The sequence below is a fragment of the Peromyscus maniculatus genome, chromosome 1 (genome assembly GCF_049852395.1).
Source record: "Peromyscus maniculatus bairdii isolate BWxNUB_F1_BW_parent chromosome 1, HU_Pman_BW_mat_3.1, whole genome shotgun sequence".
NCBI classification, from domain to species: Eukaryota; Metazoa; Chordata; class Mammalia; order Rodentia; family Cricetidae; genus Peromyscus; species Peromyscus maniculatus.
Genome location: NC_134852.1, coordinates 174,669,100 through 174,691,469, shown reverse-complemented (window position 1 = coordinate 174,691,469; position 22,370 = coordinate 174,669,100). Strand labels below are relative to the sequence as shown.

The 22,370-nt window shown below is 40.6% G+C and overlaps 1 protein-coding gene across 22 annotated transcripts in view; it reads right to left on the bottom strand.

The window, feature by feature from the left end:
* The window catches only part of Trpm3 (transient receptor potential cation channel subfamily M member 3), an 848,188-nt gene that overhangs the window by 250,025 nt on the left and 575,793 nt on the right, over positions 1–22,370 (bottom strand). For all 22 annotated transcript variants that reach the window (XR_013047854.1, XR_013047855.1, XM_006985391.3 and 19 more), the window contains exons 2-5: positions 18,977–19,056; positions 17,541–17,745; positions 4,823–5,036; positions 749–873 (exon numbers count right to left, since the gene is read on the bottom strand). Coding sequence is in view for 20 of the 22 variants with exons in the window: in XM_006985391.3 (XP_006985453.1) it covers positions 749–873; positions 4,823–5,036; positions 17,541–17,745; positions 18,977–19,056 (624 nt within the window). In the remaining 2 variants the exon portion in view is untranslated. The remainder of the gene's footprint in view (positions 1–748; positions 874–4,822; positions 5,037–17,540; positions 17,746–18,976; positions 19,057–22,370) is intronic.

The window sequence follows — 22,370 nt, the reverse complement described above, 5'->3', positions numbered from 1 at the left end:
GAATTATTGGAGAAATAAACTATACTCACCTGCTCATTTGTTTATCAGTTCTGGCTGATGGACTTTTGTGAAGTTATATAGAGGGCAATGTCCCTTGGAAGATGGTAATACTGTTTATTTTATAAGGAAATTCCCCAGAAAAAAAAACAGAAGTAAAATCATAACCCAGAAAGAAAATGGGGAAAAATGCTCTAGACTTCTACTGCTGGTTAGTGTGTGGCCCTGGACACAAGAAAAAGAAACAGAGACTCACACTCACTCTTTTGTATTTTGGTCAGGGCATTTTAAATCATAGCCAAGTATTTAGCAAAAGGGGCCAACAAAGGAAGTCATAATGTTGAATAAAAGGCACTCCCTTTGGCTTTTCTCAATTGGGAAATGAGCATGTTAATGCTACAAAAGCCACAGCCTTGTATTGGCAAAGTCCTGCTCTGACGGAGCACCACTCTGAAGGAGCAACTAGTTCATGCTGCCTGATGTTACATGTAATAAATGCAGTTTGGTATAACCATGCCAAGAACATGTGGTTTAAGCAGAGGCAGAGTGGTTGGTAGGTCTTATATTTGAATTTTCTTGGTTGGGAGATTTGATAGGGAGTTTATCTAGATAGAGTTTGGAAACCAGCTAATCATTTAGTAAACCTTTCATAATACAAGTTTGACTTTGAGAAATGGACTCAAAAGCATCATCCTGTATGTATTACAGATGCTAGGAGAAGTCAGATAATAGAGCACTCTGTATGACTTACATCTCTTCCAATCAGGTCCTCCTGGTTTTCCACAATTCCCCAGGGGGCGATACCTATGGTACATATCTTCCCTCGAGACTTAGATGCATGGTCCTTCAAGGCATCTCCAACATGACGAATGACGCCTAGGAGCAGAGAGAGAGATATTAACTTAATCATTTAAGGGCAGTGACCTTCCTATCATTCTGCAGGAAATTAAAGAGTGCTTTTAACTTGGTGGAGAGTGTTGAATATACAATTTTGACACATTTCTATAAAAACTAAGTTTAGAAGAGACTTCATAGCTGGGTGGTGGTGGTGGTGGTGGTGGTGGTGCACTCCTTTAATCCCAGCAGAGCCAGGTGGATCTCTGTGAGATCGAGCCAGCCTGGTCTACAGAGCAAGATCCAGGACAGGCACCAAAACTACACAGAAAAACCCTGTCTTGAAAAACAGAACAAAACCAAAAAACAACAACAACAAAAAGAAGAGACTTTATAAGAGTAGCTATAATGCAGATATATTTGTCAGATTCAATAACAATTCAAACAATGCATTTCTTTAATTCACATGGAAAAACAGAGACTATCTAGTGCCTATAAAGAGGAAATATAATTAGAGGACCCTTTTCTTATAAGCATAGTGATTTATTAGTATCCTTGCATCCTTGGAATAAAAAGCACAAAAAGTTAATTTATTCTACAGCCTGTGAAAGAATTAGGGTCATTTCAGTAGTTATTTACCTAAGATTTTATTATCCTCAATTTCCTCTTCCTATTTATAGCACATAATGTGGAAAGCCTAGTAATAATGCTGTCTTACTCAATGGCAAATTTATGCTAAAATGTGTAAGTGCACCTTTAATATTCATCATTCTATTTGTTTCCTCCTTCCGTTAATAATTGCCTCACAGTTAAAAGCAAGGAAGTCCAGATTACAGCAGTAGGGAACCTGATCTTACTTTAAGAAAGCATTTAAAGAATATACAGTTTCTAATCTTTTAGCTTCCTTCTTGGGCCATCGTTTCTATACATGGCACATAAGATACATCTTCTAAGAATTTACACTGATCAACATTCTCCCCATTCCCTAAGAAGCACTCATCCTCAGGGCCACCCTTCTGCAAACATTAAAGTGGATATAATTCCTTGCACATCTAGCAACTTGTGAATCCCCAACAGCTCCACATTTCACTGCTGCATCCTTCAGTGATGCCTAACAGTATATGAGATGTTCCCTCTGATGGGAGGATGGGATGGTCAGTGTGTTACTCAGCTTGTGGGCCATGAGGGACAGTCTCAGAAACCATGCATGAACAGGCAGAACACACCAAGCAGCTTCTTCATGGAGACATCATACATGTTTCAATAACTTAGTTGTAATGTAGACACAAGATCAGACAAGAATTTTCTTTTAGGAATCAAATAAAACTATACTAGAGCTTGAGGAGACACTCTTTTCACCTGTTGGCTTGTCTATGTATCATCTGAGTAAAAATATTGCTGAACACAACTTTCAGACAAAAAAAGAGTAAATCCATAAATACTAATGTTAATATGCAAAATACATCAGGGTTCAACAAGAAATCTAACTTTATGGTATGCCTCTTTGTCTGCCATGTTTTTCTCTACCTGCTACAGCTTTAATAGCCATCATTAAAGTCCCATATTCTGACCTAGAGATGTGCTGTTTAATGTATAGGATTATATAGGATGTAATTTCTCCCCCTCCTACTTTTGAATGCATTTCATAAAAGAAGAAAAAGAACTAGCAATCCAACTTCTTAAATATAGAAAATTGGTTAAAATTTCTTTTGAGCCTTGCATTGGGTGGGTCTCTCTACATCACGAAAGTAAAAGACTAAACAATTCCATTGCAAGCACTTTCTATTTAGTGAATGCAAAAATGTGGGGACTAAAATCTGAATAGTAACTAAAATTGTTCTTTACAGGATCAACAATAAGAGTAGACTGAGCAGGTCAGCTGAAGATGTTGCCAGCTGATGGGCCGGGTTGGGATTTTACAACACAACACTGGGCATGGACCATCTGCACAGTTCACTGCCAAAACGTGCCCGTTTAGCTGTGTGCTGACTGCTCACGAATTCTAGCTATGTAGGAGATTTTACAGTTTTGGTGTCACTCAAACATCATCCTAGCTAAAACTCAACTATTGTTCAAGAAGAATGTGTTAGTTCGTCTAGAGTTATATACTCTGCATGTCCCACTAACTTTAAATGTGTCCACATGTACAGGCTTTGAGCCTTATGACACATTTGCATTAGCTTATTACAAAGTTGTTAGGGTACTTTTGCTGTTTTTTTTTTTTTTTTTGGAGTCTTTCCCTAGCCCCCTCTCAAGCCCTGGCTGTTCTGGAACTCATTGTTGTAGACCAGGCTGGCCTTAAACCCACAGAGATTCACCTGCCTATCATTTCTGAGTTCTGGCATTAAGAGTATATACCACCATGCCTGGCATTGGTATCCCCCCCCCTGCCCCGAGACAGGGTTTCTCTGTGTAGTTTTGGTGCCTGTCCTGGATCTCGCTCTGTAGACCAGGCTGGCTTGAACTCACAGAGATCCACCTGGCTCTGCCTCCAGAGTGCTGGGATTAAAGGCTTGTGCCACTGCTGTCCAGCTCCATTGGTATGCTTTTAATAGGAACTCAGGGTATCTGGTAACAAAGTTTACTCTATTATCTGTAGACAAGAACATAACTTTAAGTGGTTATTAGAATTGATTTGTTAACGTGCCTGTATCATAATATGGAAATTTATATGGCAGGCAGGAAAAAGTATCTGGAATCCATGGAGGGTTGAAATTAATTATCTATTGATACAGAATGTTTTAAGAAACATTTAACAGTATAAACACACATGGGTCTGGAGAGATGTTCGGTGGTTAGGAGCATGTACCGCTCTTGCAGAGGATCTGGGTTTGGTTCCTAGTACCCATGTTGGACAGTTCACAGCTACCTGTAACACCAGATCTAAGAAGGATCCAATGCTTTTGGCTTCTGAGGGCACTACACTAATGTGCACAAACCCATTCAGACACACATGCATACACAGAAATTAATAGTAAAATATTTTAAATAAGCATGTGATAATCTAGATTTAACCTTATCATTCATGCCCCAGATGTAAACAGTATTAAAAAATTGGGGCTAGGAAGATACTCAATGGATAAAGCAACTGCCATATAGTATAAGGGCCTGAGTTTGAATCACCAGAACCCATGTAAAAGCCAGGTACAGTAGTAGTATGAGCATCTGTAGCAGACCTATAGTGGCAGAGAATGGGGAGTTGTCAAAGGCTCACAGGGTGGCTAGTCTGGAGTATAGAGGAACGAACAGTAGATAAACCCTGCCTCAACAAGACTGAACAAACAGAGAAACCCTGCCTCAACAAGAGTGAACAGTAGATAAACCTGCCTCAACAAGACTGAACAGTAGATAAACCTGCCTCAATAAGACTGAACAAACAACAGAGAAACCCTGCCTCAACAAGAGTGAAAGGCAAGGATTGACACCTGAAGTTGTTTGACTACATGTAGTAGTCATGCCAAGTAGTGGCTATGGCACGTACAATCTCTCTTCTCTCTTCTCTCTCTCTCTCTCTCTCTCTCTCTCTCTCTCTCTCTCTCTCTCTCTCTCTCTCTCTCTCTCTCTCTCTCTTCCCTTCCCCCTCCCTCACGCATACACTTTAAAAATGGTATTTGGTATCAACTGTGAACTTGCTTTTAAATAAGGAAGGCAGACATTCCAATTTAAAACAAAAAGTTATTCTTTAAAGAGTTAGTGGAAAACTATGAAAATCTCACCTACTAAAAACACCCTGTGGATTTCCCTTAGTCATGTATACAGATCCTCTAAGTCACGAAATAGCAAAGCCATTTCTCATATGCAGTTTTCCTTAGTTGAAAACCGTCTGTATAGCTATCACTTAGGTAAAGAAAGGAAGAAAGGAGGAACAATCAGGAGTGTGGACACATATGGTAGCGATGAGGTGTAGAGAAATACAGACATTTTCGATGAAGCAAAATTACTCTAGCCACAACACCATTGCAGCTGCCTTTCTTCATTGCACTATGATTACCTGTGTTGACTCCTCCAGTGAAGATCCACGCTCCAGTTGTCATGGCTGCTTTGATGAGCCCTTTCCCGAAGACTTGCTTGAGTTTGGGCTGGAGTTCAAAGTTCTGCAGCCCTCCGTGCACGGAGATGAGAAGCTTGGGAAGCTCCAGCTGCCATTCCTTGGTCATCAGGTGTAGCAAGAGATCAGGTTTCGTATCAAAAGATACTCGGACATACTAGAATGAAGATGAACAATTAGAGAAATGGACAGGGCTGCCAGGAGCTGTTTGTCTTTGTGACAGTTATATGTGTCTGCCTTGAAGAAAACGTCCTCAAATGTGAAATCAGATATTTTAAGGAGAGGGGATTATTTCCTTTACCAAAAGAGGCCTCAGGAGACCAAGGGATTCCCACTTTTAAAGGTTTTGTTGAAATTGAGTTATACCAATTTGAAAATTGCTTGATTTTTATAAAATGTAGTTCAAATACAATTTTCCTGGTGTGATCTTTTCCTAAAACAAATCATGTTGATATTTTACCATTGTTTATATTTGTACAACAATTCAAACACTCCTAATATTTTCAATACGATCAATCCCTTTAAATAAACTAGATGTCAATATAACTGACTTTGTGTTTTTGTGATCCTGCTATGATTTTGAGATTCCAGAGGACTCTAAAGTTCTATATTATACAATGAAAAATTTAAAATCAGGCAGGTTATATTTAACTATAAATGTATCTCAAATGCCTATCTATTATCTATCTACTTATGTAAAATCTATATCAATATCTATAATTTATTTATCATCTATGTATGTATTATCTACCAATCAATACTTATTTATTTAATTTTTATGAGACACTAAGTAGCTAGGGCTGGCCTGGAACATGCTATTCAGATTAGGCTGACTTCAAAATCACAGTGATTCTCCCGGTTCCAGCCCCCTAAGTGCTGACATAGAGAGATGTGGCACCACACCCAGCTCAAATATTTTATCTTTAAAAGACAAGTGACAGAAGACAGGCCAGCTATTCCTATATTCAAAAATGAAAATTTATTGTAGAAATCAAGGCTTTTCTACACACAACAGGAAATTCTAAGTATATATAACAAATACTATAAGTACAATGATAATATATAGAACCATGTACGTGGACATATAAGTTTTAATTCAACTACATAGTTGATATACTAGGCAACGATAGGAAAATCTTTTGAAATATACTCTTGACTTGGCATGAAATGCAGAGATACTCAATTCCTAAAGAAAGTCTGCTTGGGGGCACAGAGCAGGGCTGGATCTAAGAGACTCCCCCAAATTCTGCACCCCTTCAACATCTGACCTGATGAGTTTCTGAAGTCTGGGGGAGTCCTTGGGGAGCCCCACAGAAAGCTGGTATACATTAAGGTGCTCAACTCTGAAATGTTAGGAGGAAAAACTAAGCAACTATATAAAAGAAGGCTATAGGAAACTTGCTTATCTCGACCCTGGAAGACTGAGGTAGGCTCTGGGTAGACTGAAAAAAGAATTCACATTTGATTATTTCTAAAGACAAGCAGGCCCCTACACAGACAGGTTTGTCATCATTACTTAGTGTGGTTTGAGACCTAAAACAAGATATGTTAATGCCAATTGTTTTGATGGAGTGATGGCTCCAGGTAAGCAGCAGAGGCAAACACAGATCCTCTGTGAAGGAATGTGTAATAAATGCAGGTTGGAAATAATTGCATGCCAACAGATAGCTGAGCTAGACCCTGAGACCGTGAGATGGTCATGGAATACAAAACAGACACATGTAACATCTTATATATGGATATCAAAACAAGGAAGAAGAAGCTATAATGACCACGGGCATTTGAAAACCTAGAACAACTTGTAGAAATGGAAGTGGGATACTGTAAGTGAAAATCGGCATGGAAAAGGAACCTACTGACGATGGTTCTTATAAATTAGCCACATGCAGCCTAGAAAGATGAAGGTTTAGAAAAATACACAGCAAAACACAACCAAAGATGCTCAGGAGAGAGTGTGGTGATATTTTGTGTATGCTCCAACAAATAAAGCTTGCCTGAAGATCAGAGAAGCAGGGCAGCCAGCCACTAGAAAGACTTCTTACCTCTAGGAATCCTTAGACTGAAAGCACCAAGCCCCTGTCTCCACCCCACTTTATCACTTCCTCTCTTGTGCCCAGCCGTATCACTTCCCATTTCCTCCTCCCAAGCACTGGGATTAAAGGTGTGTACCACCACTGCCTGGCCTCTAATGGCTAGCTCCACACTCTGATCTCCAGGCAAGTTTTATTTGTGAGAGCACAAACAAAATATCACCACAAGAGTGAGTTAGAAATTCTAGATAAACATGGAGGAGGCACTGCTTGAGGAGACATTGGCAGAATATTTCTCAGAAATACTGAATACCAACTCTCAGGTCCAAGAGCTCAGTGGGTCCCAGGAAGGATAAACAGCAGGAAACCTCAGTCATGATATATCACAGAAAGCACCAACTATGAAGACTCTGGACAGGAAGCCCACTCCTAAACTGCAGCAATAGAAGCTAAAGCCAGGAGAATAGCCTGTCGGTTTAGAGCTCAGCTTTTCAAAGTGGGAGAAAATATAGCCATTTTATGAATGTCAACCCTGAGTTTGAAAACTCTGACAGTTTTCACTGAGGTCAAGTTGAAGCTTATATGATTCAGGATGATCTCAAACACAGGATGGGATGTAACTAATTAGTAACTGCATGGTAAATATAAAACCATGTAGATTGCACAATATATAACAATAATCATGATTAATTTATAGTGCAAAGGGATAGAAATAAAGCATTAGGGAATAAATTAGTAATCAAAATTACAGCATTCTTAAGTGCATATCACATAGGGGATTAGATAGATCTCAGTTGTGGAATGCCTGCCTGAAGCTCTTGGTTTGATACAGGGTATGATAGTGCATGCCTGTAATCCCAAGATTTGAAGGATGGAGGCCAGTGGATCAGAAGTTTGTGGCTCATGAGTAAAGGCTCTTCCTTGACACCAAGCCTGAAGACCTGAGTTCAATCCCTAGGACCTCCTGGTAGAAGGAGAGAACCAACTCCCACAAGTTTTCTCTGACCTCTGTATGCCCATTATGGCTCACACACACATGCACATGTGCATACATATATATACACACAGAGAACATTAATGTAAAATGAAAATTTAAAAAAGTTCCACGGGAGAGAAAATAATTGATTAACTAGGTTTGTTGAACAATACTGAAATCAGCACTTGTAAGGTGGAGGCAAGAACTTAAGGAGTTCAAAGTCTAGCCTTGGATACATAGCGAATTTGAGGCTAGCCTGGACTTTATGAAATCCTGTGTCAAAAACCCCAAATTATTCACTACCTTTGGCTCAGTTAGATTCAAGTCTATTCTTTGTGTGTGTGGTGTATGTGTGTATATACATATTCGTTTGTGTATGCACAAGGGCCTGCAAATGTAGACCATAAGTTAATTTTGAGTGTCTTCCTCAGCCACTATCTTTTTATTTATTTTATACATTTATTAAAGTATTGTGTGTGTGTGTGTGTGTGCGCACACACACACACACACACACACGCGCATGTGTGCACACGTGTATGCATATGTGTACATCCATGTGTCACAGGAGTAGGTTCTCTCCTCCCATCATGTGGGTCCCAGGATTCAATTCAGGTCATCAGATTTGCTGGCAAGTGTCTTTATCTTCTGACCCACTTTGCCAGCCCTTTTGTCCATCTTAAATTTTGAGATAAGATTCCTCTCAACTTGAAGCTCACTGGTTTGGCTATAGTGACTGGCCAGATGTCTCCCAAGACATCCCCTCCCAGCACTGGGATTACTGATGTATGTTATTCCAGGCTTGGTATGTGGGTGCTGGTATTTGAACTTGGGTTTTCATATTTGTGTGAAATTTCGTATTTCAACTTTACCAATTGAGACAACTCTCCAAGCCTCATAATTCAATAATTTTGAGGTTAGTACCAAGGACCACATGTATAGTGACTGACTTATAAACTATTTTACAGTCAACTTTTCAATAGTACTCCAAAATGAGGACCAAGGCACAGCATAGTAAATACATACACCAGTAAAATAGCCAGTAGTCAAGTATTATCTGTGGCATGTAACTGTATAGTCTTTGCTTTAAAAAAAATCACCATACACATGAACAAAATGTGCTGCTTTTTGACATTATACTTCACTCATGCCACTAAGGGGTGGCATCTTTGAGCTCCAATGTACATATATGAGCCCAGCATCATACGTATGGCCCACTGTTGGCTGAAAGGTCACTCTGTGGAGCCTGAATTCTGCATTCCAAGTACATGTGTGCTAAGTGTTTTACATGTTCCATCTCATATTCTCCAACATTTCCGATAAGATAGGATCCATACTGTTTCCAAGCTCACACTACTAGTGGGTCATGAGAGGCTCTGGGCCCTAGCTTTGACTCTACACCCTTCTCTTGACCTCAAAGATACAACTTCCTCTTACTCCTCCTTTTCCTTTACATAAACCAGCTAGTCTCCAAGTCCTAAGGAGGCACTTCTCCAAATGTTGTTTTCACCCAGGCCTGGTCTTGGTTCCTTCCACGGCTGTGTTAGCAGTCTCTTCCCTTAAATGATGCAGTTTGGGTTCTGGTACAGCCTCCTTGTGGCTTTTCTGGCCCTCAGATCCCTATGAAACACTGACAGGTCAATGGGCTGACTTCTTCCTTTGGTCATACTATTTCTGAATTTAAATCATTACATCTTTTGTAAACTCTCTATTCGGGCAAGTAATTTTCCCCTTAATTTAGCCTTATGCGCTATTGAGAGCTTTTCCCACTTTTCTGTGCATTTGACTAATGCTAATCTGCAAAGCCTAGGATAATGAATGCACTCTGTCCTGTCACTCATGGAAACAACACTCATCTTTTAAAGTTTGCTTCAGTCCCAGTGACCGTCTGAGACTGCAAGCCCGTGCTGATGCAATGGCTTCAAGCTCTTGCTGAAGCCCAGGGTGATACTTCTTTCTGAATGATTCTTTTATGTGCCACTGTATCTCATGTGCTACAGGCCTTTGAATTCAGGGTCTAGTTGAGCTACCCATGGATTCTGGTCAGCTGTGTCAGTATTGTTGTGAAGCAGCTGCAGTATTGTGAGAGGTAATAGGAATATTAATAATAATAACAGGAAGGATTAAGGCAACATATCTGTTATTTGGTTTGGTGCCACTGGAAAGTAAAACACACTTAAGTTTTATATGGAAAACGAAGAGATGGTGAGGAAGAATTAGGCTACCATAAATGAGAAAGTATACCAACTGCCAGGCTGCTCAAGGCATCTCCATTAACTGTAACCGTCTTGATTAGGACCAGTTCTTATGCAGAGAAACCTAAGATTCTGTACAGACCACGTCTGACTATCCAGAACCTAGTAAAGGTCACAAACATTCGCTGCCTTGGCTTTTAGCTATTGTCCATAATCTATGCCTTATTCCTCCCTTCTCCCAGAAAACAAAAGGCAAGTATTTAAGTAAATCAGCATGCTACTTTTTAAAAAAAAAAATCATTTTGACCATTGTTTAGAAAATCAAATAAATGGATTGGGAGGTCAAATTGGTATTAAAATCAGGGGTTAAGCATCATTGTAAGGTTACCTAGAGATTTCAATTAAATAGAAAATCTTCAGGTTGTATTCCTATGTCTATAGAAACCACCTTGTTCACCGTATCTCTCACTTACATATAACAACGACCTCACTTGCTGAGTAGGCAGCTTCTGGACACTAATTGTGTCCAGAGAAATTAAATAATTCCTATTAAATTGTTAATGTGATTTGAAATTAGGAGCTATTTCAGTTGTCATGAGAAGCAATTTAACTTTTTTTTTTTAATTTTGGGACAGGGATGGCCCATGTGATGGCATTCATGTGGAGGTGAGAGAGCATCTTGTGAGAGTCAGTTCTCTCCTTTCACCATGTGAATCCCAGGGATTGAACTCAGGTCATCAGGCTTGGCTGCAAGCGCCTTTACCCACTGAACCATCCTTCCAGTCTATATGAACAATTTTGAGGTCCATTATGAGTCTATTCATTGCTAAGGGATCATATTGCAAATAGCAAGTCATCTCCCTAACAAGCATTTTAAATGAGGTCACCTAGGCATTACTCTGGCTCGGTGCTGTGTAGAAATTTCCAACTCACTCCATTATCAGATGCTGACAGTATTGGCCATTTGGACAATGTGAGTATCTGACCTGTTAAATGAGACCAACCCTGACCACTGCACAGGATACTCTATGGGTTAAACTGTGGGACACGTAATGGCCAAGAAGCTCCAGTAAGTGCAAAGTGGGCAAAGATTCCTTACATTCGTTTAGACACAGTGTGCCTGCATAGAACTGATTCAAGTCAATAGTCTTCATTTCGCACTCTAGTTTTGTGGGGGCGGGGAGGCCTTGCCCTCTCATTACAAAGGGCCTTTAGGTCTCCAGTTGATCAACAGAGAAGCTGAGATCTAGTAAGGTTTGCGTCTTTGTAATGACCTGTCCCTATCTCTTCCTGCTGTTAGCTCTCCTGTCTGATATTAGGAGGTCTGTGCACGTCAAGTGGATGGTTTTGGAATGTTCTGTGTAAGACAGAAGCTAGATTTAGTTGAAATTGTATAATTTTATGTTCTTGCGTACAGTGGAGGTCAATGAATCCAGCATTATTTTCACATGAAGATATACTTTAATTTCCAGACAACAAACTAGAAATTACATTTTGTGAGGCAGTGAGAGCTTCTCTTTCATTTGAATGGGGAGGACCTTGGTGATGACATCTGTAGAGGGTCAGCTGTGCCTGATCTTGGGGGTCCTGTTCTGGGCAGGTGATTTTTCCTACTGAATTGGCTATTACTATGTCATTATCCCAAATGCTTCTGCTCACTCATCAATGCTATAGAGCTTACAGAGTGTCCTCACCAAGCCGTGTTCTTATCCTTCCCTCATATCTACAGGGCACAAAGGCTGGATGGGGTGAGGATGCAGCCATTACTGCTTAGAGCAGGTGGAGGCTGTTTCCTTAACCAACCAACCAACCAACCAACCAACCAACCAACCAACCAACCAACCAACCACCTCCCTAAACTCCCATCAGCAGTCACCTTGAGCTTCACAGAGCATTTGGTTCTGCTAATTCATCAGCCACCTCTTTAGCCCTAGATTTTCACCCACGTAACTTTGCCCAGCTGTTTTAATGAAAATGAAAATGGGCTGCAGTACAATAAATCTGGCTACACTCGTGCAAATGTTCGATGACAAATCCCCTCCTTTCACTGCAGAGCCATCATTAATTCTTATAAAGAACCACTCGGTACTTCTTAAGCAGTGTTTGTTCTGATTAATGGACCCACCATTGTGAAATCTGTTTTAACAGTCCTGGCAATGCCTTTCTTTCAAGCTCATAGTTGGAAATGTGGCCCATTTTCTCTATTGAGAAATGTGACAAGCATCATTTCATTTCCCAATTTTTGGAGCCACATATAAAAGGGGGGTTCTTGTAATTAAAGCTGCAGTCGAGCACAATATGTCACATCAGAGATAATTCTGCTGATAGCAGCTTCCCAGTTCCACGGAGCTTTGGCCCTGCCTCGAGTTTAATGCTCATGGTGGTGGAGTAGAGAGAAGCAGCTCCCCAGAAAGGAGATATTTGAATAGCATTCAGTGCGTTCCAATTTCTAGTTTGATAACCCTTAAAACTCTGGAAGTAAAAGCGTCATTATTTTTGCAGTCTCCCAATGTTAAATAGCAGGTGTTTATAGGATTAATGTTGATAATGGGAAGCTCAACAGTGAGAAATGACAGATACTATCACTAAGCACACACAGGGGTCATGGGAGCTAGTCTATGGGATTTCTGTCAGAATTATTTAGTATAGCATTTTCTAGAAACCAGGAAGTGGGATAGTTTCCTAAGGAGATTCAGCTTCCCCTACTTTACATTCCTATAATTAGGATGGGAAATATCAACCATATCTTCTACCTTAATTTTGTTGTTTTTTTGTTTTTGTTTTTCAAGATGAGGTTTTTTTTTTTTCTCTGTGTAACTGTCCTGGCTGTCTTGGAACTTGCTTTGTAAACCAGGCTGGCTTCAAACTAACAGAGATCCTCCTGCCTCTGCCTCCCTAGTGCTGGGATTAATTTGTACTCAGCCTCTACATTAATTCTTACTTTCAGACAGACCATCTGATCCTGTTGTCAGCTCAGCAGCCTTCAGACTACAAGTTGCAAACTGGAAATCGGGGAGCAATCACAAGGTTTCTCCACAGCCCCATCAGGCTGTAGGAAGCTTTGTGTTAGCCATAGTGCTGAGATTGGTTGTTCATGTGTGTGAAGAAGGAATCATTAATCATTTCAACTTGGCATGTGTGAGTCTAGGGTTCCCAGATCAATTTGCAGAATGCAAAGAGAGACAAATTTTAAACCTGAAATTCAGTCCCCGAAACTCTCTAAGAGTACATGGTTACAGATGCCATGCTAACAGGGGCAACCTCCCTACCGTGTGGTTCCCTCCCCCAGAGCTCAGAGAGCAAGGCTTTCACTCCTGTGGGCTTAATAGTTAGAGCTTTCAGTGTGAAAATAAGGGCTTGGGATAATTTTCTAAATTATATGAAAACTGTTCTAAGAGACTCCACATGAGCTAATAGGCAGAGTAAATAGCAGAGGAGAGCCAGAAGAGAATTATGTGACTGGCCTGAGAGGTTTAACCGCATGCCCTTAATTAGGTTTAGTCTTACCTGGCCTATAAGCCAGCTCTGCATTAATTTGAAGAAATGATTTGTAAACAAGTGAGTCTATATTCTGCTCACTTTGTAAATCATGTGGAAGCCCTCAATAGACAAGAGTCTCCAAGAAACCTCACTGCATCTGCTGACAGGGCCATCTTGCTGTGGTCCTAAGGTGGTTTGTGAATTATGAGATGTCCCTAGGAGTGATCTGGTCCTCAGAGAATCCTGGGTGGTTTAGGGCTTGTCATCTGGTGGGATGCATCTTGGGAATGGGCAGGAAGTCAGGCTTCTTCCCTCACTGTCAACTTGGATTGGCTCCTTCCTATGTCAGTCTCTCTCTGCAAAATGTTGATTTTCCTCGGGCTGATTAAGCTTGGACACTGAGTTCTGAACACCACAAAGCACTTGAAAGGACTTGGCAAATGATTCCAATGATCTAAGATGTAATTTTACAAAGACTTCCCTCTGCTCAAGGCTTTCAAGTTTAATTAACCTTATTAAATATTAGTGATTTAAAAATCCTGCTGCAAAAAATTCTAAAACCCCTATTAAAAAGGTAGATGCACAACAGTAATTAGTTTCCTTTCAATCACCTCCAAATAACTTCCAGATAAAACAGTGACTGCTATCTGTCCTAGGCACACATGACAAGGAAAAAAGAGAATGGAAAGGGGGTCAGTAGGGAGTTAGGTTCAAGAACTTTCCCTGGGAAAGCAATTTACTTTCTGGGGCTTCAGTTATCTCATCTACAATGTAGGTAGTGGTGATGGAGAATTAATTTTTCCAGGGCTTGTTGCACAGCAGAATAACTGTTATGTGTATATCCAGAGATCATTGGATGCCCAGGGTTTTTTGTCCAGGCTAATGAATGAGACTCCAGATGCGAATCTTAGATATGGCCATTTGTAACGGCCTTCCCTGTTACTCTGTGGCCCCAAGTCAAGAACCACTGATGATGACCCTCGAGTGCCTTTGATGGTTAAGGGTCCCTGGTATATTGCTGTCGTACACACGTGATAGGACAGACGCCTAGCTACGGCTTTCAAGTAACTGGAGGCATTTTGGTAACGAGTCTATTCCTCCTGCTGCCTGCCTCACCATGTGCAGCCCACCTTGGCATTTGGAAAATGCTAGAGCTGGATCCTGGGCTGCCTTCAAGGAAAAAGTTAATGTTAGACCTTGCCTTAATTAAAAAGAAAAAAAAGTCAATCTTGCCCCTAGAGTGTTTGGATGACTTTGCTAACACTCACTTCCAGGACTCCTTTCAGAAGCAATGGCCCAAAGGCACATTAAGTTTACTGGCCTGTCTAACTGCAGTTTTGGAGAATAATTAACCATACAGTGCTCTCAGGAAGACTGGCTTCTTTCACAGGAAGTGGGTGCCAAGGCTGTCTGTCCAAACTGCATGCTGGTTTGCTCAAGAGGCTGGGAAGCAAGGGAGGCTTGAGTTGGCAAGCATCCATTCCCCTGCCTCATAAAATAAGGCCTGACAGCACCACTTCTTTGTTTAGACAGGAGAAGCAGAGTAACTCTGGGGCAAGCTTTCCGAGTGCACAAGATGCTCGTTTGTGTCTGGACAAACGCTGGGGATTTCCACTCACTAAATACCCAGTAGTAATGAAAAGAAAAACTGGTCTTCATTAGGCTAATTAGGCTTGGAGAGAAAGAAAGGGTTGCCCTTAGAGTGACCGCCCTTTAGGCCACCTAGGGCCACTCTAACCTCGGGGTCACCGTCACCATATGTGGAAAACAGTGCTCAGAAGGCCAGTGCTTAGAGTTTACTTTCCTGGGTTTTTGTCTTGAAATTCTTAATATCTGAGAACTGAGATGTAGCTCAGTGGCATATACTTGTAGACCATGTGTGAGGATCTGGGTTTGATCACAGCTCTAAAAAATATTCATCAATATGTGTTGGGAAAATGGAATCCAAAGGGATTGCAGAATACTTGGTTGCTCATTTATGATCACAACTATTATTCATTATAGATGATGAAAGAAATTGCCAAAGTATTTTGCTAACCATTTTGAAGGGCACATGCTAATAAACTCATTTTGAGTTTTGCTCTCTAGGCTTCTGGGTTGGGGGGGGGGGAGGGGTGTCTCTCAAATTCACCAGAAATTTTCAGGAGACAAAAAGAATTTCCAGTAGAGGAAAGTTATACAACAAAAGGGCTTTTGCTGTGTTCACTCTAATGTCACACTCACAGCAGGTTAGTGACGAAAGGGGACAAGGACTGAGATGGGAAGGACCCCAGGTAATGTAACTCATTCTGATTTGATGGTATGAGTGACTGCCAGGGCCAGAGAGAACGTGGATATCAGTTCGCAAACCTCGAGCTAGCTTTCCCGATGGTGGCCATCACTAACACTGTTCTTCACAGAACAGAGTTTAAACTGTGGGTACAAGAAAGCTGATGCCCTTGTGAAAATCCTCTAATGGATCTTTGGGCTTTCGGGAAGAACAGGAAGCTACTTCCCTGATCCATCTCTGTCATTTTCATACACATATTGAACACGAGCTGTGCATCAGGTGTCTTCCATCCTCATGAATATCACAGAAGGCAACTTTACCCTAGGTAGAATACTTGAGGCTCGTGTATATTAAATGGCTTAACAAAGACTTTCCAGTAAGAGTGAGAATTTATCTAGTTCTGTGACTTCAGGAGCACACATCTATTTTGATTGATAACAAAGTTTCTCTCGGAGTAAACCCTTCTGCAGTTTTAGCACCAGGCACCATTTAAAGCCCGTAATACACAGAGGCACTGTTAATCCCCGAGATAGCTCTATGAAGTGGAAGTTACTACCCCATTTTACACACAAGGGAACTAAAGCACTGGGCTTAAATTGAACAATCACACAACCGGAACGTGACAGCATCAGGCTATGAATAAAATGCCAGTGGGTTCCTAATCAAAAGGCAGCCAGTAAGCTACAGGGTCCAACCTTTCAGAACTATACATAAGCATTGCCTGGAAATGTAAATTAGTGTATATGAACTAATAGGGGCATAGATCAAAGGAGTGTCCTTTAAAGGATGAGTCAGATGTCTCTCCAAGTTCTTTCAGAGCCTGGGGAAAATGAGAATATTACTAACACCAGCAAAATTAGTTCACACCCATTGATACATCTAGCGTTGTGCTGATGTCTTATACCTGTTGTCTGACTCTTTCAACAGCCAGAGGCAAGCCTGCTGAACTACAAAACTTCCGGAATTTTCAGAACACATGCTATACTCTTTATTCTTTGAAAGGTCTATGTGGAGTCACATTAAGTGTAGCCCATGGGAACTATGGTTTAGACATGGCAAAATTTCTATATATTTCTCAAGTCCTTGCTAAAGATATTTTCCTTTCCCATTGAGAATATTACTAACCCAGCTACTTGGAGAGAAGGTGCCTGATATGGATGACAAGATCTCTGACAAGGCCAGGAAGGAAACAGCTTGGGAAATGCTGCTAATAAAACAAAATAGAAACCTAAAAGAAACGTTTGTTTCCTCTCTCCAAAGCTGGGGTAAATGATTTAGAAAATGGCTATGTAGATGAGACATAGAAAATAATATTGCAAACTTAAATAGCTACAGGAAACAAGCCGGATTCAGAAAGACAGGTATCACCTTTTCTCTCAAAGATGAAGGGCAGAGAACAGTGGATCTGAATGTAAGAGTAGTTAAAAGGAAATGATAAAGGTGCTGGATTTGGGTAGAAAGGACATTGTACCGCATGATCATATACAATGATAGATGTTAACCAAAGTAAAAATCAGCTTATCATCTGATCTCATACCAATGATTTAAAGAGTCCTGGGGAAGGTTTTCTTGCCCCTACTTTATAGACACCCTACTACAAAGTGACAGAGGCCAGGCTAGCTTGAAACCTACATCCCAGGCTCTTAGCTGTTCCCTTATAGGATGTGGAATTGTATCTGGGAGTGAGTGGCTGGCTTACTACTATTATTATTACCATGGCTTTGTTGGAATGGCCACCTCCTTGGAACTCAATGGTCCCAAAAGCATCTGTTGGGCTGAGCTGAGTGTGTTTGCTGATGGACCACTTCTCAGACTGGATGTCATTTCGGGAGAGGCGACTCTCATTTTTCTCATTCTGAAGCACAGAGATACTGGGAGTGAGTCCGACATGCTGGCCTATTAGGCGCCCACAGCAACACCTATAACATGAGAGGTTAAAGTGAAGTAAGTGAACCCCTTGAATCAGCAGCCATTACAAGAACACACACTTAAGCAGCCAGTTAGAGAAACCTACAGACCATGTTGACCCATTCCAGTTAAGTGATAGGTGAAATTTCAGATGCAGCCTTATCAGAAAAATGGTGGAGGGAGGCTTCCCACAACACCCCATCTACTGCTCTTCCCTACCACCCAGTTTATATCAACATACTTCCTAGCCTCTTCCACCGTCACCTTTAAGTACTTGGCATATTGCTTGGGACAGGGCAACTGTGAACAAAAGTTCTCTAGATTTTTCCACTTTTAATTGCTATCAAATCTTGTATGAATGAAGGATGCTGGAGAGCATTGAGGAAAAACTTTTAACATGTACATTCAAATGAGGAATCTCACTTATGTGTGAGTTTTAACCTAAATTGTCTTTTCAGTTGATATTTACGGTCAAATATTCAATTCTGAGAATAAAAATCTATAGGTTTTTCTTTGAAGAAGAAATGAAAAAATAAAAAGGAAACTTAAAATTTGTTCCCTCTGTCATCAAAATGTCCTTCACATGTTATGATGACCACTATCACAATTATTAGTAATGATAGTTATGTAACATTCTCTTAAACATTAACAATTTAGGATACACTGTGAGGAGATGTTGCAGTACTGAAGCTTCAGCCATGTATCCGAGATTATGTATCTAGCCTATGGCTGTAAAATCTGTATTTTAAGCAGCTGTTTAAAATTGCCCATTCAAAGGACATTTCTAGATTACAATGTACTATTTTAGCTTCCTGCTTTATAGACTGCTGATTTTTCAGGAAGGAAACTACAGCGCCAAAAAACGTGCAGAGAAATCTGAAGGTCAAACCATGCATAATCTCCTAGGAGTTTTTCATTCAAGACTGTCTTTTTCACTATACATGTTGGCACCAATAAAACAGTTTGACTAAATGTTAAGGTGGAAAAATAAGTAGTTGTAACAAAAATATAGTATAGTGTTACATCCAGGGATCAGTCTTTCTACAATAATGGATCTGTTTCTCTGTGTACAGACACTTAGTTGAAGATTAACTTTAACCATGCATATTAAGTAGTGCAATATATATTTGCTTCAAAAATATATTTGACAGTGGTTCCCTTTCAGTGGTAGTAATTACTATTGTATTCTATGCCTATAATTACTACTTCACATTCTTAATACATTAAAGACCATGGGATTACCTATGGGGGTCTTTGGTGCTGGGTATGATGTGAACACATTCTCTTTTATAAAATGCTCTTTCAATCCAGGATTTCTGAGCCTGAAAGAGAGAGAGAGAAAGAAGAAAGATGAATATAAATTTTCAATCTTTTTTACCACCATGCAATCACACAATACCCTAGTATATCATAAATGGATTCCAAACTGCATATCATCCAACAAGCTATTCTCAGAACCTGGTGACTGGATTAACATTATAATGTTGAGAAGTAAAGGAAATTGTCAGGCTGGAAAAAGTGTTAGTAATGAGATCATAGGTATGTTCATTATGGCTTCTAAAGGACAGAAACACAAGGCTATTTATAGAGAAAATGAAATTGAAGGAACAGACATTACATTTATAATCTTACATGAAAAGCAAGATTCAAAAGTCAGAGGAAACACATCTAGTTCAGTATCAGGTTTTCATGGTTGAGGCTTCTATTAGATTCTCCTTATAGGAAGAAAGGACGATGGCAGAGGGAGTACACATTCAAAATCCCTGCTATATCACCAAGTTTCCTTAAATCCAAGTTTGTGATGCAGAAGAACAGAGAGGGAGAAAAGGGAATGGGAAGACAAAGAGAATAAATGTAAACACACCCTCAGTGCTCCCAGGTAATGCTTGGGAAGGGAATAGGCACATTTCCCTTTACATCCTAAACACATGCACAAATATATGGTTTCTTAGAAGAGATGTTGCTAAAACCATCCACCCAGAAACCCTGCCATCCAGATGGGAGTCCTAGATGGACAAAGGATGTTCTGTCAACCTGAAGGATATTTCTCCCCTGCAAGCAGCATCTATCCTGCATGTACACACTATAGGCTGTAGACCACATTATCCAACAATAACTGTGAATGAAACTCTGCACATTTGTAGATGAAAACATCACATCACAATGCCAAAAGTCTGGAGACCCTGGACCCCTTCCTTCAAAAGCATTTGAAATGGAAGAGAAGTCTCCATGGAACCTGCTAAATTTCTTAGAAGATTTCTTTCCTAAGTATTTAAGATGGAAGTTTCTGGAGCAAACCTTAGTAACTTCATATGGCACTATCTCACTGACACACCTAAAATTATATTCTTAAAATATTCTAGCCCAACACACAATTGAGCTGTTCACTTGACCTGTGTCAATCACTGGTTGGAACTGTTACCAGATTCCACTTACTGGGTATATAGTCCCAATTCCCTGGGCACACAGTGCTACCCTGAACCTTGTGAGTTCTGGTGTACACTTACCCCTTGATCTCATACAATGTAGGTCTGTGTATGCATGTGACGTCCATAGCAGTAGTTCTTTGATACTTATAATAATGCATATTCTACACATGGCCACACAGAGGATGGTTGAGAGCCCTTACGGCACTGTATTCTGTTTCAGTAATGGTCACAATAGGGTCACTTAATTTCTGGTTTCACTACATTGTCTTCATTTAAAGGAGCAGCCCACACTGCCTCAAAGGTCTCCAGGTTCAGGCGAACCTCTGTACTCTCATGCACACAGAAGGCATTTGTAATTTTGTTTACAGCAGGACATGAAAAAAAAAATCTCAAAGAGTTTCCTTCTTAAACCAGTAGAAAAAGCTACCGGCTCCATCTTTGCCACAGAAATGAGCTCAGCGGCAAAGATAACCTGTCTTTATCTTTGAAAAAGCCTGTAAATTAAACTATTCATAGCCCATGGTACCGAAACCCTGAATACTTCTGTTGATGTTATCTGACGTCCCTCACTCGACATTTGAAACCCACTTTCCCTACACCTTGGGGAACAATGAAGAAAGGATGTACTTTTGTAGCCCGCCCTGGCAAGCCTTCAGAAGAATATTTGGGGACATCATCTGCCTGCTTCAGTGAGTGCTGCGCCATGTTCCAGGAGAGGAAGTTGGAAAAGCAGGATGTGTGGCATGTAAAGTCTACAGCTGAGAAAGGAGCGTGAGTTGCACTCTCATAGATGGGAACAGTTAGGAATTCTTTTATCTTCAGTTTTCCCCATCTGTATACTGGGCACAATAATAATGCTTGACATATTGGGTTGTAATTATCTGGGGAGTACCATTCTGGATTTCAAGAAGAGAGACCGATATTGGCTTTAGTTTGTTTATTGAGACAGCTTCTCACTCTGTAGCCCTGGTTAGCCTGGCAATCATTCTCAAGTCTAGCTGGCCTTAAACTTGCAGCAATCACTATCCTGAACTTCCCAAGTACTGGGAGTAAGGCATATACCATCATGCCAGACTTCTGGGCTGATCATCATACTGTAAATTTATATGGAAAGTCATATGAGGGTTCTAAGAAATACTGGTAGAAATGGCCACCCCTATGTTTGAATCATAGAGCACTGGACTGGCCACTAACAAGTTATGAAGAACTTCTTCCAAGCCTCATGTATAACATATTGATCCTATGGGGGAGTTTTGGTGATGATCAGACCTAGAAGTTGATCTCACATACCTAGCACACTGTAGGAGCTCAGCAAGGACACACAGTGGCTAACATTTGTTAAGAGTCCAGTACGTGCTTGGATCCACAGAACAGCACTGATGGGGAGGGACCATCTACAATACTACATCCATTTTATCAATGAAAAAAATGGAGCCAAAGAGATACAGCAAGTGAGTTCCAAAGCCACAGTTTGACCTTGAATAATAGCTTTACCCCAGGATCTTTTCTCTTACCCCTGGAAAACACTGCTTTGCCAGAGGAGACAGTACCGGTTCTGAATGTCCTTTATGTGTGCAGTGCCATCTGAGATACCGGGGACTATTTCTGTGTTTGGACCACCCTGGACTCCTAGTGGCATGTGGAGAACTGGTTCAGACTTGTTTCTTCCCCTTTCTCCTCCTGAGTCCAGCCCTCACACACGGGGTGAACTCTCTGCCACCTGTTCTTCCTCTCCCTTTGGGGTAATGGATGGGATACAACTTAAGGAAGACCCTGATATAGAAGGCAGAAATTAAAGAAGTGGGGAGATGTTAATATTTTTTCTTCGAGGACACTGTTGTTATTAGTTTCAATTTGGGAGGTCCTGCAAGCTTCAGAAAGATGGTGTGTAGGAAAATTATTACCTATGGATGGTCAGTTTGTTTGTTAGTCTTTCAGGGGAAGGTGATTTAGCTTGTGAGCAGCAACTTCATTACGTTCTCAATGAAAAAAAGCAACTTCTTTGTGGGTGAATGGACGAGAAACCACTTCTGTTTCTTAGTATTAGCAGATTAATCAGTTCCCTTGTCAGGGGACAATTGGGAGTAAAAGAGAAGGGAGGTAAAAAGATCTCCCCATCATTCATAATGAACTTTGACTCCTTTTGTTTATGAGACAAGTATAATTTATCATAGGAAGAGTGTGTGCGTAACAGACAACTTAGGAAT